The 17,503-nt window shown below is 38.6% G+C and overlaps 1 protein-coding gene across 5 annotated transcripts in view; it reads left to right on the top strand.

Moving 5' to 3' along the window:
* Positions 1 to 17,503, top strand: part of OPHN1 (oligophrenin 1) — a 386,455-nt gene that overhangs the window by 118,495 nt on the left and 250,457 nt on the right. For 4 of the 5 annotated variants that reach the window (XM_003816906.6, XM_014343473.4, XM_008970014.4 and 1 more), the window contains exon 3: positions 13,401 to 13,496. In XM_003816906.6, coding sequence (XP_003816954.2) covers positions 13,401 to 13,496 — 96 coding nt within the window. Of the gene's footprint in view, positions 1 to 5,079; positions 5,200 to 13,400; positions 13,497 to 17,503 lie in introns of all 5 variants that reach the window. The other variant, XM_055106586.2, reaches the window with a different exon arrangement.

The raw sequence follows: 17,503 nt of genomic DNA, 5'->3' as shown, positions 1-17,503 counted from the left end.
AGCTATAAATCTCCCTTTCAGCACTGCTTTTACTGCATGCCATACGTCTTGAAAATTATGTTGTGTTTTTGGTTTCATTTATCTCAAGATACTTGCTATTTTATCTTGTGATTTCTTCTTTGACTTATTGGTTGTTTAAGAGTGAGTTATTGGCCGGGAGCACAGGTTCACACCTGTAATCCCAGCATTTTGGAAGGCCGAGGCATGTGGGATTGCTTGAGCTCAAGAGTTTCAGACCAGTCTGGGCAACATAGTGGGAACCCGTCTCTACAAAAAAAAAAAAAAAAAAAAATTAGCCGAGCCTAGTGGTGCATGCCAGTAGTCCCAGCTACTTGGGAGGCTGAGGTGGGAGGATTGCTTGAGGCTGCAGTGAGCTGAGTTTGTGCCAGTATACTCCAGCTGGGGCAACAGAATGAGACCCTGTCTCAAAAAAAAAAAAAAAAAAAGAATATAATTAATTTTCATGTGTTTGTGAATTTTCCTGTTTTCTTATATTATTAATTTCTAGTTTAATTTCATTTTTATCAGAAAAAATATTTTGCATGATTTTAAGCTTTTAAAATGTATTAACATTTGTTTTGTGGCCTAACATGTTGTCTGTCCTGGAGAAATTTTCATGTGCATTTCAAAAAATGTGTGTTTTATTGTGGGATGGAATATCCTTTATATATCTGTTTGTTCCAGTTGGCTTATATTGTTGTTCAAGTACACAAATTCCTTACTGATCTTCTGTCTGGTTGTTTCATCCATTATTGTATCTATTATAGTATAACTATCTGTTTCTTCCTTCGGTTTTATCAGTGTTTGCTTCACCAGCTAGGCACGGTGGCTCATGCCTGTAATCCCAACACTTTGGGAGGCCGAGGTGGGCGCATCACTTGAGGTCAGGAGCTCGAGACCAGCTTGGTCAACATGGTGAAACCCCGTCTCTACTAAAAATACAAAAATTAGCCAGGTGCGGTGGCGGGTGCTTATAATCCCAGCTACTCGGGAGGCTGAGGCAGGAGAATCAATTAAACCCGGGAGGCGGAGGTTGCAGTGAGCCCAGATTGCATCACTGCACTCCAGCCTGGGTGACAGAGCGAGACTCCATCTCAAAACAAACAAACAAACACACACCTTTGCTTCATGTATTCTGCGGATTTCATGTTTGTTGCTTGTATGTTTGTAATTGCTGTGTATTCTACGTGAATTGCCCTTTTTAATATATATTATCCATTTTGTTTGATATTCCCATTTTGTTCTTTTTCTTTCTTTTTTTGGGAGCGGGGACAGGGAGTGCTGTGGCACTATCATAGCTTACTGCAAGCCTTGACCTCCCAGGCTGAAGCCATCCTCCAGCCTCAACTTCCCCCCAACCACCTTAGCTGGGGACTACAGGCATGCACCACCATTCCTGGCGATTTTAAATAATTTTTTTTTTGAAGGGGTAGAGACAACTTCTCACAATGTTGCCCAGGCTGGTCTCGAACTCTTGGTTTCAAGCAATCTGCTTGCCTTGGCCTCTCACAGTGCTGGAATTACAGGCATGAGCCATGGCACCTGGCCTCCCCCATGCCTTTTATTCCCTTATTTGGGTTTTGCTATCAGTGCCTCTTTTCCTAGCCTTATCTCCTATTTTTTCTTTTATATTTTGCAGCTGTTTTTCTCCCTGTGCTGTGCTCTGGATAATTTCTTCAGATCTGTTTTCTAGTTTGCTACTAGTATGTTGATGGTTATTTTCTCTTAGCAAGTAAAAACTAATAATCCATTTTTTGGCAGTGTTGTTGTTGAGCAAATGGCTGTCATTCTGATTCTTGTTTCTTTTGAGATAATCTGTGACTGGTATATGGATTCTAATTTTTCCTATTTTTTTGAATATTTAAATTATTCATATTTAAAAATTACTTTTTGGAGTGTAATATAATCCTAGATCTTACAGAAGAGAACCCACTTATTTGCCTTGACTGCTGCCTGGCTCTCATATTGGTTTCCTAGTGTGGTTTATGATTTTCAACTGTGAAGTTCTGGGTGGCAGTTGTTTCTTTGGGATTCCCTTATGTGCCCTGGGTTATAGAGGTGTTCTTATGGGGCATTTTTTTTTTCCTCTTCTTAGAGCTTGCGTGGTGCTGGTTCAAGATTAGTTTTAAAATTAACTTTTAGAAACCTTTGTGAGCAGTATAAACTTGAACTCTTAATTAGCAAAAGCTTGTGGTTCTGGATAACTTTATTTTACCACAATGGGAGACTCTCTAGTGTATTCCTACAGTGTCATATGCCAGTAGACCTCATGAAGGGATCTCATTCCAAGCTCCCAGCTCCTAAATAATGTCCCTTTGCCTGCTGATAAAATTCCAACTACCACATACAGTCAATTCTTGTTATTCATGGTAGTTATGCTCTGTAAAGTCAATGTAAACATTTAGTTAGTGAATACTGAACCATTTCTCCTAGAGGAAATACAGGGTTAGGTACCTGTGAGCCTCTCCACATTTTCAGCAGCCATCAATACATAAACTTGTTTTACCTGGTTTCTGTTTAAAGACCCCATATTTTATCATATATATAGTTGATTCATTAACATTGAATTCATGGCTAACAGCACTATAATCTGTGGCTGAACGAAGCTTATCTAGCACCTACTTGTTTTCTCTGTAAGGATGTCTCAGCCTTCTTTCCTTTAGGACCACCAGATAGTACTTCAGCACTATGCTAAGAGGGGCCATGTTAAACAGCTAACCCATCAACAAGAAGTAGAAAAATGTGACAAACATGGCACTAAATAGACCAGGAAAAGGACAATTGTTTTATAGTATGAGAGCTGAAACAAGAAGGCAGTATCCCCCTTTTCAAGCTCAGAATGTATATATTGGTGACTCACATTTTTCATAGCTATTTGCATGTCCATGAATGAGTGGGCAAAATGTCGTAAGTATTGATTTTGGTGTTGCAAGTACATTTTATTGACTAGGCAAATTTGCAAATATAGAATCCGTAAATAATGAGAACTGAGTATATCTAGTTCTAATCTCTCTACTGCCTCAGCTGCTGCTCTCTGTTATGGCTTTGAATTTGTTCTTCATTTCTAGTACTTGGGAGCTTCTTTTTCTTGCTTTCTCAGTTTGCTATGTATTTTAAAAATACACACGTTTGTTGCCCTTTTACCCAGTATTTTTATGTATTTGGATTAGGAGGAAGATATTTTGGTTAAATCAATCTGATTTATAGAGTAGCTACTTCATTTACTCATTTTAAAAAGGAAAAACATATACTCAAGAGTGTTAAAGAGAAGAGACCTTGAGGATTATCTTGTTTATTGGTTCTTAACATGGGTTTCTTAGGGCATCTGGCACTGTAGAGATTGTACAGAAGTTTATGTTACATATATCTTTCTGGGAAGAAAGTATTTTTTATATTCTCAAAGGGGTCTATAACCCTTTAAAAATGCAAGAACCAGGCTGGGCGCAGTGGCTCACACTTGTAATCCCAACACTTTGGGAGGCCAAGACAGGAAGATTGCTTGAGCACAGGAGTTTGAGATCGGCCTCCTCAATATAGTGTGACCCTGTCTCTACAAGAAAAAAATAAAAAAATAAATAGCCAGGTGTCATGGCGCACAGCTGTAGTCCCAGCCACTCAGGAGGCTGACGTGGGAGGATCACTTGAGCCCAGGAGGTTGAGGCTGCAGTGAGCTGAGATCATGCCACTGCACTCCAGCCTGGGCATCCGAGCTAGACCCTGTCTCAAAAAACAAAAAAACAAATGCGAGAACCACTGTCCTAGTCTAGTTTCACTTCAAATTTATAGGCTAACTGCGTATATCCTCATTAGTTCATATCAGTCTAGTTAATAGCAACGTTAGCCAAATTTTAAAATAAAAATAACTACATTTAGAAAGTGATTTATTTTCTTTTCTCTTTTCTTTTCTTTTCTTTTCTTTTCTTTTCTTTTCTTTTCGTGAGATGGGGTCTCACTCTGTCACCCAGGCTGCAGTGCAGTGGCACAGTCTCAGCTCACTGCAACCTCTGACTCCTGAGCTCAAGTGATCCTCCCATCTTAGCCTCCTGAGTAGCTAGAACCACAGGCACACACCACCACGCCTGCCTGATTTTTTGTATTTTTGGTAGAGATGGGGTTTCACCATGTTGGCCAGGCTGGTCTCGAACTCCTGAGCTCAAGTGATCTGCCTGCCTCAGCCTCCCAAAGTGCTGGGATTACAGGCGTTAGCCACTGCCGCACCCAGCCAATTTATTTTTTGTGAAAGAACTTCACCATGATATCTTATTTTAATCCCCCCACAAGCCAATGAGGTATATAATATTATGTTTCTTTCACAACTGTAGGAACTAAAGGGAAGCCACAGTAACTGGTAAGTAGTAGCATTTTTTTGTTTTTGATTAATTGAGGCCCAGGGAGGCAAGTTAACTTGCCCAAACTCATGAAACTGATTTGTTCCAGAGGCAAGACTAAAACTCCTGTCTTAGTGATATTTCCACTACCTCATTTTGCTTTGGAAAAGCACATAACCTTACCAGGTGGTAATGTGATGATTCATTGAAACTAATAAATTCATAAGTATAAAGGGATGCATGTGTTAAGAGAACATTTTTTATTTCAAACTGAAAGTAGTCAAAACCACAAAGCCTAGGAATCCCTCGGGCATTTTTATTGTGTAATCTGCTTTAGAAGTAGAGTTGCATCCATGAAGTTTTGAGTCATATTGAAACTTAGCTACCTAAGTTTCTTCCCAGTTAAAAACTAGGTGCAAATGGAGTTATACACAATACAGGTAAATATATATACCTGTACTTGTAGATAACATTTTATACATGTTTTCCTGTTCTATACATGTTGCATTGTAGTTTGTCTCCTCTATAAGTGGAAACTAATTAGGACTTGGGCTTCATTATTTCCTTTTCTTGATACACCCTTTTTCCACTCCCTGGGTTGATCAGTACCTTTGGCACTAATATCTCAGAACAATTTTCTATAGGTTATCCTTATGCAGCTTTTATGGCATAATGGATTACTGGCACAATTCACATGGAGTTTCGTATATCCATTCGCTATAAATTCCTTTTTTTTTTTTTTTTGACATAGGGTCTCGCTCTGTCACCCAGGCTGAAGTGCAATGGCATGTGATCTCACCTCACTGCAACCTCTGCCTCCCGGGCTCAAGCAATTCTCCTGCCTCAGCCTCCTGAGTAGCTGGGACTACAGGTGCACACCACCATGCTTGGCTATTATTATTATTATTATTTTTTTTTTTGGTAGAGACAGGGTCTCACAATGTTGCCTAGGCTGCTCTTGAACTCCTGAGCTTCAGGCAATCCGCATGCCTCAGCTTCCCAAAGTGCTGGGATTACAGGCGTGAGCCACCACATCTGACCCACTCTATAAATTCCTAATGTAATACAGCTATAGTAATGAAACTGTAAGCTGTGCTAAATTTTTGCAACATTTATTTAATATTCCTGGGACCACTGAAATGGTAGTAAACTGCTTATATATTAAAGTGGATTTGGGGGCTGGGTGCAGTGGCTCATACCTGTAATCCCATCACTTTGGGTGGCCAAAGTGGGAGGATCACTTGAAGCCAGGACTTCAAGACCAACCTGGGAAACAAAGCAAGGGTCTGTCTCTACAAAAAATTTTAGAAATTAGCTGGGTGGAGTGGTGTGTGTTTGTAGTCTTAGCTATGTGGGAGGCTGAGGTGGGAGGATCACTTGAGCCCGGGAGGTCAAGGCTGCAGTGAGCTGCGATCACGCCACTGCACTCCAGCCTGGGTGACACAATGAGACCCTGTTTCAAAAAAAGAAGATGAATTTGGGGAAAAAGTAGATTTAATTTTTCGGACAGCTTCCATCTATTAAATTAGACCTTTAGAAATTAAAAAGTTGATTTACTCTTTTAAAGTCATACATTCATTTGGCTAACATTGAGGACCTACTTTATACTGGACATTATTTTAGATTTTGAGATTATGGATAAGAAAAGCTTTTCTTTTCTCTGAAGCAGCTCATGTATTTTCCTTCTCCTTCATTCTTGCTCCCCTTCTTTGTATCTCCCAACTTCCCATTCCAGTTAGTTACTGATTCCTCCCCAATCTTTCGATAAAGTTTGTTATAATCTAATGCCTAGAATCTTTTTCTAACATTTGCTCCAGTAATGAGTAGTAGTCAGCTCCAGTAATGAAGAGCTCATTATCTTTACCTGGCTTCCCCCTAAAAGCAGAGAGAGCTTGATGCAGAGGCTTGGGAGCAGAGGTAGTTTAAGTGGAAGCAAGAGTGAGGGACAAAGGAAATGATCAATGCAGGGAGTGGAAAAGAAGTGAAATGGGAAAGGAGGAAAAGCCAATATTTGGATGCATTATTGAGTTGGCCAATGCTCAGACAACTAGTTTAATCATGCTGTAGCCTCTGAAGAGCCTTATGAAATATGACTGAGAACTATCCAGCTGGGGACTGAAGAGTGGAAGAATTTATTCAGCAGCTCCCTCACCACTGTATGTTTTAATTGGTTCTTTCAAAATTATTTCCATTGTTTTATTGATATTTTCTCTTTGGTGAGACATTGTTCTCAGTCCTTCCTTAGTTCTTAGGCATGGTGTCCCGTTGAGCATGGACTATTGTTTCCTGTGTCTTAGTCTGTCTCATAATTTTTTGTTGAAAAGTGAACATATAAAATCATGTGGCAACTCTGGAAATTAGATTTTTCCCTTCCCCAGGGTGGTTGTTTGTTATTGTATGCTTATTTATTGACTTTTTGGACTAATTCTATAAAGTGTGTATTCTTTGTTGTTAGAAGCCACTGAAGCCTCTGGTAGGTTTGCTTAGTGGGCAGCTAATGATTGAACAATGATTTAATTTAAATACTTTGAACCAATAGCCTTCCAGCTTTTGCTGCTGGTCATTGTGTGAATTGGGATATGCTTTCAACAACATTCACCTAGGCAGATGACCATTATGCCTTATCTTTCTCTTCCTGCTTGTGCAGAACCTCAAGGCTAAGCAAGAGGTGAGAGATTAGGAACTTCTTAAGTCTTTCATGGGCCTATGAATAGCCTGGAACATGCACATATTCTTTTTTATGACCCATGTCTTTCTAGATTTTACATTGCAACTTTTCAAAGCCCCCATGGGCATGCCATTGTCCATTAAAAATTATTATGATTATTATTTTGAGATGGGGTCTCTCTCTGTTACTCAGGCTTCAGTGCAGTGGTATGATCTCTGCTCACTACAGTCTCGACCTCTTGCCACTTCAGCCTCCTGAGTAGCTTTGACCACAGGCATACACTACGTCACCCGGCTATTTTTTATTTTTATTTTTTCTAGAGATGGGGGTCTCACTATGTTACTCAGGCTAGTCTCGAACTCTTGGGCTCAAGCCATCCTCCAGCCTCAGCCTCCCAAAATGCTGGGATTATAGGAATGAGCCACCAAGCCTGGCGTGTCTTGATTTTATTTAATTATTATTATTTTTTTTTACCAAGTGTTTTGGTCAGCCTCTTGTTAATTTCAGCTTGTCACACTGCTTCAGGTCACCATAATCTTAAACTATTTCAGATGATTGTTTTTGGCAAATTCCCCAATAGCAGTGTTGTTTTCACAGAATGAACTTAAAGTCAGAACAAACTAAGACAAATTTTGAGTATAGAGCTTATAGGACATATTAAACCGGATGGCAATTTTCTGGGGGTAGGGCCTTGTGAAACTTCAACCACATTCTGCCTTCTCTAGTGGCTGCTAAGCTGTTGATTTTCACAGCTGTTGTAGCTGTATGACTGTGGGTTTTCAGTGTTACTGCAGAGATGGAGATGGTGCTTTGATTAGGATACCTTAATATACCAAAAAGGTCACTGTTCTTATAGAGATTCAGTCTTTTTAAAATTAAATAAACAGTATTCAGATTGCTAAGCCCTTTGTTAATTTAAAGAATATTTGCAATACATTTATCTGGCAAAAGACTCGTTTCCAGAATACATAAAGAAATCTTATAGTTTAGTCATAAGACAACTCAATTATAAAATGGGCAAGAGATTTGAACAGACCCTTCTTGAAAAAAAGATACGCAAATAATAAATATATAAGACATTTATATCATTAATCACCAGAAAAATGCAAATTAAAACTAGTGAGATACTATTACACACCCATTAGAATGACTAAAATGAAAATAAATAAATAAATAACCAGGTGTTGGCAAGTATGTGGATCATCTGAAATTATCCTACAGAATGCAAAATGGTATAATCATGTTTGAAAAAAATGGTCATTTATTTTATAAAAGATTGATAAACATTTTTATTTGATACATATTTGTATGTATTTATGGGATACAGTGTGATATTTCAATATGTGTATATAATGTGTAATGATCAAATCAGAGTAATTAGCATGACCTAAAATATTTATCATTTCTTTGTCTGGGCAACATTCAAAATCCTGTTTTCTAACTATTTGAATGTATACAATAAAATATTGTTAACTATAGTCACACTGCATTGCAATAGAAAGTGGAACTTTTTCTTCTATCTAGCCATAATTTTGTATACATTAACCAACTCTTCTTTGTTTCTTTGAGACAGGCCTAACCAACTCCTCTTTATCCCCTGCTCCTCCCTACCCTTCCAAGCCTCTAGTAACCACTACTCTATTCTCTACTTCTATGAGATCAACTTTTTTAGCTCTCACATACGAGTAAGAGCATGTGGTATTTATCTTTCTTGTCCCTGGCTTATTTTAGTTAACATAATGTCTTCAAGGCTCATCCGTGTTGCCATGAATGCCAGGATTCATGCTTTTTAATTGCTGAATAGTATTTCACTGTGTATATATATTACATTTTCTTTCTTTCTTTTTTTTTTTGAGATGAAGTTTCGCTTTTGTTGTTCAGGCTGGAGTGCAATGGCGTGATCTCGGCTCACTGCAACCTCCGCCTCCTGGGTTCAAGCGATCCTCCTGCCTCAGCCTCTCAAGTAGCTGGGATTACAGGCATGCACCACCACACCTGGCTAATTTTGTGTTTTTTTAGTAGAGATGGAGTTTTACCATGTTGGTCAGGCTGGTCTCAAACTCCTGACCTTAAGTGATCCACCCGTCTTGGCCTCCGAACGTGCTGGGATTACAGGCGTGAGCCACTGTGCCTGGCCCATTTTCTTTACTCATTTATATATTGATGAACACTTAGGTCGATTCCATATTTTGGCATTGTGAATAGGTGCTGCAATAAAAATGATGCAGATATCTCTTTGATATACTGCTTTTGGGGTCTTTTGTGATTCCAGATAAATTGTAGCATTTGTGTTGATATTTCTGTGAAGAATGCCCTTTGCAATCCCTTGTTAGGGATTGCACTGAAGTATAGATTGTTTTGGGTAGTGTGTTCATTTTAACAATATTAACTTCTAAAATTATTGAACATCGGATGTCTTTTCCTTATTTTTGTGCATCCTATTCACTTTCCTTCTTCAGTGTTTTATAGTTTTCCATGTGTAGATCTTTTACTTCCTTGGTCAAATTTATTCCTAGGTATTTTATTTTTTTGTAGCTATTGCAAATGTGATTGCTTTCTTTTTTAAAATTTTTATATTTTTAAGATACAGGGTCTCACTCTCACCTAGACAGGAGTGCAATAGCATGATCACAGCTCAATGTAGCCTTGAACTCCTGAGCTCAATCAGTCCTCTCGCCTCAGCCTCTCAAGTAGCTAGGACTACAGGCTTGCACCACCACACATAGCTAATTTAAAGAAAATTTTTTTGTGTGGAGACAGGGTTTCACTATATTGCCCAGGCTGATCTCAAACTCCTGACCTCAAGCAATCCTCCTGCCTTGGCCTCCCAAAGCTCTGAGATTAAAGGCATGAGCCACTGCAACCCATCGTGATTGCTTTTTAAATTTCTTTTTTTTCTGTTTTCTTTTTTTTTTTGAGATAGAGTCTCTTTCTGTTGCCCAGGCTGGAGTGCAGTGGCAGGATCTCGGCTCACTGAAATCTCTGCCTCTCGGGTTCAAGTGGTTCTCCTGCTTCAGCCTCCCAAGTAGCTGGGACTACAGGTGCAAGCCACCATGCCTGGCTAATTTTTGTATTTTTAGTAGAGATGGGGTTTCACCATGTTGGCCAGTCTGGTTTCGAACTCCTGACCTCAAGTAATCTGCCCGCGTTGGCCTCCCAAAGTGCTTAATTATAGGCATGAGCTACCGCGCCTGGCTCTTGATTTATTTTTAGCTAAATGTGGCACTCGGGTTATGTATACTTACCAATTTACCATGTAACCCATGCATTGGAGAAATGAAAACATATGCCCTGAAGAGGCTTGTGCATGAATTTTCTTTGAAACTTTATTCACAATGGTGAAAAACTGAAATAAACACTGATGTCCATGAAGAAATGATAAATAAACACATTGTGGTATATTTACATAATGGAATGTTACTTAGCAACAAAAACAAAAATTACTGATACAAGCGATAACGTGGATGAATTTTAAAACATTGTGCAGACCTAAATGAGTCCGATACAAAGGAGTCTATTTTATATGATTCTATTTTCATGAAACTCTCGAAAGGTATTGTGATGAAAAACAGGTGTCTACACTAATTAATCAATCTTGTTCATATTCTGTCTCATTCCCTTAAAGTTCAAAGTGCCTAAAAAGCACTATCCAACTACATTCTATAATGTGTAAGGGAAAGGTGAAGTAAAGACATTGTGGAAGACACATACATAAATAAGGTGATGGAGAGAGGACTCTGAAAGCTGGACTGAAAAATATTGACATAGTGGCAGAGTGGACGGGGATGGGGAAGATAAAATGATGAGTTCACATTGTTTGGAGTGATGTAGTGAATTTAAAATGATGAAGAATTAAATGTGTCACACACGACAAGCATTTCTAGGTTATCTATGGATTCTTTGTAGTCTAGAAGTCATCCACTTCACTTATTTATCTAAAATGAGTCTTTTCCAGGACTTTTCTCAGCACAAGGGACAAATGTATGGGAACTTGGACCTTGTTTCAAGAAGAGCTGTGAATTTATGCTTGTTCTTTTTTTTTTTTTTTTTTTTTTGAGATGGAGTCTCGCTCTGGCACCCAGGCTGGAGTTCAGTGGCATGATCTCGGCTCGCTGCAACCTCCACCTCCCAGGTTCAAGTGATTCTCCTGTCTCAACCCCCTGAGTAGCTGGGACTACAGAAGCCCACCACCACAGCTGGCTAATTTTTGTATTTTTAGTAAAGATGGGATTTCACCAAGTTGGCCAAGCTGGTCTCGAACTCCTGACCTCAGGTGATCTGCCCGCCTCAGTGTCCCAAAGTACTGGGATTACAGGCGTGAGCCACCACACCCGGCTGCTTGTTCATATTTTTGAATGGAATTTGTGTGCATTGTTTCATTTTTTGTTCATTTGATTCTAAGGTGAGGACAGTATTTCCTACTTTTATGTAGTTGGGAGCAGTAAATGGAAATGTCTGTGGAAAGTTCCTCATAAAATTTCAAGGCCTTTTGTAGATATAGTGTTTTAAAGGCCCAGAGTCTGGAGAAAAGAAGAGATAGGTACAAATAATGAAAAGGGAGACTAGATGCAACTTCTTCCTTATTCCATGCCTTTATTTTCAAAATACTATAAATGTTGAATATTATAGTATTTGTGGTTTCTGAAATTTTGAGATAATTTTAAGAAGAGGAATAATTAATAACTGTTCCTTCCTTGGCTCAAATAATATTTAGGAAATACTAGTAGGTGTGGAAGAGCAACACAATAAATGTTTTTATTTAATTTCCCTGAGCATAACAGAGAGCAGATGGGGAATTCTGGGCCTGCCCTTTTTTACTGTTAGCCAAGGAGAGCAGAAAAAATAAATTGTTTTCCAGACATGGAGCCAGTTTTGTGTTCTCGTTGCTGATGTACTGTGAAAGGATTTGAAGGGTATGCATGCACTTGTCACATTCATGTGGCTTAGATTTGTAGTGGAAAATGTTATTCTAGATTGTCAAAATTGTGAGAAGCCATGGTAACCTGGTCTGTGTAAAAATGTCATTATTATTGTTATTATTACTATTTTCAGTGATTCGTTCAAAGAGTTAAGACTTAAAATTCTGATAATAAGTATTTCTGAAAATGAGACAAAGACAAAATGCTAATAAAATTTTTGGCTTATAATTTGTTTTAGCCAAATGCTTGAACTTGTTTTATTGTGTTTTTGCTTAACGATGACAGCTTTTCATTAAAAGGACTCAGTGTGGTTGCTTGCCTTGTCTCCATTTTCCTTGGTCTGAGAGCAAATACTCAGGCTCAGTAAGTCCATGCATATGATAGGTTTGAAAATGCAGGATGGAGGAGGGTGATGAAACTAGGGAGAGAAAGAAGAAATCGGAAAAGAGAGCCAAAAATAACCAACAAGCTTAAGCTTTCCTAGAACATGGTCTAACAGGTTAGCTTAGTTGGTAAGATCAGTGTACCTCAAAGTTAAGGAGTATATGAATGCCCTGGGGCTTGTATAAAAATATAATTTCTGATTTGTTAAGTCCAGGGTAGGGCTTGGCAATGTGCATTTCCTTCCACCTCCCAGGCGATGATGATGCTGCTGGCCTTAGAACCACTCTTGGAGTGCAACAAGGGTCAAAAGTTGGGTTGGACCTCTTGGTGGGGACATATTTAAAAAATCTCAATAAAGATAACTTCTCAAAAGTATAGCTAAACATGATTTAATTTTATACCAACTTATACACTAAAATATATTCTAAAATTCAAAATCATTGACCAAAAATAAAAGCATTTGTTTGGCCATGTCACCCTGATTGTTTTCATTTGTTGCTTTCTTAGGTCAGGTCTCTTGATAAATATCTGTGAACAAGTTAAGACTCTTCGTCTTCCAGATAGCATCCTAACCCAGGCTGTCATCTGGTTAACATGTAAAATGTCCAAGTGGTACCTGTATCATCACGGATAGGGCTCTGGAGAAGCAGACAGACCACCTGGCTTCTATTTCCAGCTTTGCCACCAAGCTCTGGGACTTTGAACTCCACATGTATAAAATGGAAAGCATCTAGTGTATTGCCCATAATATAGGGGTTTAGGAAATGTGTAAGGAGACCCTCTTAAGAGAATATCTAAGTAGTTTCATGTCTTCCATGCTTTGAGTGGAACAGGTCAGAGAGGAGAGGTGTTGAGGATAAAAACATGTCCCATAACTTTTAAGGACTTTACTGAGATGCCCCATCCTTTCTTCTTGTGATTTTAGTTGTTCAAACTTTCTTCTACTGCATATCTAATCTTTTGTTTTATTTCATTAAATGCTAGTTGCAACCTGCTCAGAGCACTTACCTTTGGTTTTCTTTTATCTGCTCTTACAGAGATGAGGAAATAGATCAAAGCATAGCATTGTTGAACATTTCTCTTGTTACCCTTCCTTTGCAGATTATTCTTCTGCTGTTCAGAAATTTTCCCAGACGCTGCAGTCATTTCAGTTTGATTTCATTGGAGACACTCTGACTGATGATGAAATTAACATCGGTAAGTCTTCAGCTACATGTGGTCATATACCTGTTGAGGCAGCCCTGAGACCATGTAGTCTTTTTGATTTGTGGATACAGAGCACTTGGACATCTTCATCCACTGTGGTCCAATGCCAAGGCCCTGGGAGGTTGATTAGGAAGGATCAGGAAACTTTCCCTGCCAGTCCCATTTCCTCCTCACACGACAGCAATCAAAAGATACCCTTAAACTTCTACTGAGATTTTTGACTCAGACAGTCTGCAAGCGACCTTTTCTTTAAAGCATAGTTATTTTCCTAAAGGATATATTAAAAGGGGGACTTTTTTGGTTTATTTCCCAAAATGGTTGGAGTTAGATTCTTCTAAGGAATCAAATTTCCCTAGAAAGTGTTAAATTAGCATTTGTGTGTCTACAACTTATCAGGAACAGGTTGCTTAGCATCTCTCTTGGGAATTGGATTTAACAACTCACTCTATTAGTTGTATAATCTTGGAGAAGATATTTCTGTCTCTGAGTCTCATCTTGTCCTCTGTTAAAACGGGGTTAATATCTATCAAAGATGTTAAAAAGAGGAGGTTGAATAGTAGAAGTCAAAAGAAGTTTGCGTTTGTATTATTTGTTATGAAGGTAAAGAGGAGAGGTTAACAAACCCCTGGGCCTATTCCAGCTCACCACCTGCTTTTGTAAATAAAGTTTTATTGGAACATACCCATACTCATTTATTTAAGCGTTTTCTATGGGTATTTTTGTGGCACAAGAATAGCACTGAGTAGTTAGTGACCACCACTGGATGGTCCTCAAAGCCTAAAATCGTTATCTTCTGGCCATTTAAGAAAAAGTTTGCTGATTCCTGAGTTAAAGGGTTAGTGGAGAGCATTTGCTAGATGAGAACACTGAACCAAAGAGCTATTATGAATGATCTATTGTTACTGGAACAAGTTAGTAACACAGTTATATTTATTAGCCCTGGAACTAAAATGTGAAAATGTATTATTATTAATAAATGCCTATTATAGTCAATTTTAATAATATATAAAAGTATAAGTTACTTATGATAGGAAGATATTCCTGCACAGAAATAGTATGTTGGACATACTTTTATATTATCCTTTAAGTCTTTTTCTCTACATATATCTGTTTTCTTTGTATGCAATGTAGTTCATATTAAATATATAATATTATCTTTCTAACCGAATATTTTATTATAAGCATTTTCCCATGTAATTTAAGATTTTTCACAAGTTTTATGGGTGGTTTGTATGGCCTTGTTTTGTTCACTACTGTTTTCCCAGCACATAAAGGAGTGCCTGGCATACAGTAGATGTTCAATGAAATGTTGGTAAATGAATGAGTAATGGATACATTCAAATTTCATTATTATGAGAGCTATACTTCATTTAATACTTAGCTATTCTTGGAAATATAGCTTATTTCCATTTTTCACTATTATAAGTAATATTTCAATGAACATTTTTTAGATTTAGATTGGTGACCATTTTGGTTAAATGTGACTGTGTAACTAGTGAGTCAGATATTTGTATTTGTATTATTTTCTTATTCACTCCATTTTATTTTACTTCAGTAAATCTATCCAGGTCCAAGTGCATGACTATTTAAAAGTTAACATTATGGGCTCTGGAATCAAGTAACCCAAGTTTGAACTCTACCTCTGCATCTTAATAGCTCTGTAACCTTGGCAAGTAACTTCACCTCTCTAAGTGTTAAATTTTCTTATCTTGTAAAATGGGGATGAGATAATGCCAAGTGTGCATAGTGTCTAAATGAATGTTAGGTATTTCAACATTATAATTAATATAAGATATTTTTGTACTTCTTTTTAAAAATAACTGCTACTTGCCTATCAGTTGGAAGATTGGGAGATACATGGTACATGAAATTATATAAATGGCTCCTTTTTCTGGTATAAGGGTCTGATTTTGAACAGGTGCCTATTGATACCAAAGCCACCAACAGATCTGAGACTTTTCTCATGTCTTCCTTTATGTTGAACTTTGAGCCTTAATTCTCTTAATCCCATGAACCTCACTGCAAATGTCAATGAGTGCTATGCAGGAAAAAGGGTGTGTGAGCCTGGGCAAAATGACTTATAAACAAAAGAAAAATGACTCCTTGGTGATGCCAGGTTCCTGTGGCGGTCTGTGGGGCTCCATCAGAGCTGCTGATTATGACATCTTTGCTGCTTTTTTAAAAAAAGAAAGAAAGACAGGGTCTTGCTCTGTTTACCCAGACTGGTCTTGAACTCCTGGGCTCAAGCTATCCTCCCACCACCTTGGTCTCCCAAAGCTCTGTGATTATAGGCATCAGCTACCACACCCGGTCTTTTGCTTCTTTTTTTTTTTTTTTTTTTTTTTTTTAAGATGGAGTCTTGCTCTGTTCCCCAGGCTGGAGATCAGTGGGCTCACTGCAACCTCTGCCTCCCGGGTTCAAGTGATTCTCCTGCCTGAGCCTCCCGAGTAGCTGGGATTACAGGCACCCGCCATGATGCCTGGCTAATTTTTGTATTTTTAATAGATACACGGTTTCACCATGTTGGCCAGGCTGGTCTCGAACACCTGACCTCAAGTGATCCAACCCATCTTGGCCTCCCAAAGTGTTGAGATTACAGGCATGAGCCATAGTGCCCGGCCTTTTTGCTTCTTAATGTATGATTTATAATAACTCTTTAACTCAGTGATCATTTGCCTGCCAATTTCAGAAGCTCCTACTTATCATTTGAACACTGCTTTTAAGGATGCTGACTTAATGAACTGACTTTCATTATTGAGGACCAAAGAGAGGTTTTGAAAATTCATTGGCCTGTCATGGTCATTGTCCTTGTTGAATCTCATTTTGAAAGCTGGGAATTGTGGTGGTAGTGAGAGGAAGAGCCAGTACTCCAACAGCTGAGGCTGAGGCTCTCTGGAGGCTTCGAGAAAAAAATACTGGGGACCCTACTGGGAGGCTATTGTTGGGAAAGAGCAGTTGCTTTGGAAGCTGAGAACGCAGAGTGTGCCATGCCCTCCTATTGCCAATACTGCTGGCCCTGAGTCAATACATCTTGTTTCACTGGAAAAAAAAATTGCTTAAAGCACACTTTGGATGGAATTGTGATACCCTTTTGGATTTCACATTATATGTGCAGAGGGCCTTCTCATTAAAAAATTTTCATTATTGGCTCCAAAAGGTCACTCAGTAGCATTGTAGGTACTCGTTATTTAGCAGAAATGACAGTGCTTCCTAGAGCTCATGGAGAAAGCCTGAGGATTCTGAAGAGTTCCTCCCCCTGATGATCAGCTCTAGGACTTACCCTGAATAGTTTATGTCTAACAGGGACAAGTGGGAGGCCATGTGTCATTGATCTGACCGTGACTTTTTTCACTGCTTTAGAGTTAGACATCTATGCCTTCTTGGCATTGCCTTGTCTTTACCTCTATGTCTCTGTAACCAAAGGAAATCCCAGGTGTCTAAGAAGTCTTGTGTCTGCTTAGATTTGAGTTTTATATGTTAGCTATGGGATCTTGGTAACATTAATTGAGCTTGTTGAGCATCTGTTTTCCACATCAGTATAGTGGGGGAGTATAATCCACCTCACAAGGTCATGAGGAGCAAATCAGATAATACTTATATCAGAGAGTGTCTGTAAATCATTTAGCTCAGTGTCTGGCATATAGTTGGTGCTCAATAATTCATTGTTATTGATTCTACTAGGAACACTATAGAAGGTAATTTGTGGAAAACAGTGTTGGTTTGAAATTATATTTCCCAAATTAACCAAAGGAAAATATAGGATTGTAAAATGTCCATGTTGGCAGGGACCTTAAATAGTATTTAGTTCATTATTTCTTGTATAACTTCATATCCGAGTCACCTGAGGATCTCATTTATCCTGTCACAGGACCTACCTTATACCTAAAGAATCAGAATCTCTATAGCGGAGCCCAGGGCCTTGATTTTTACATAGTCTTTATAACATCAGCGAGCATTTTGTAACCCCAGGACAGATCTCAAGCTTTTCCAAACTGTGC

This window comes from Pan paniscus, chromosome X (assembly GCF_029289425.2).
Source record: "Pan paniscus chromosome X, NHGRI_mPanPan1-v2.0_pri, whole genome shotgun sequence".
NCBI lineage: Eukaryota > Metazoa > Chordata > Mammalia > Primates > Hominidae > Pan > Pan paniscus.
This window is presented reverse-complemented; position numbering and strand designations above follow the sequence as displayed.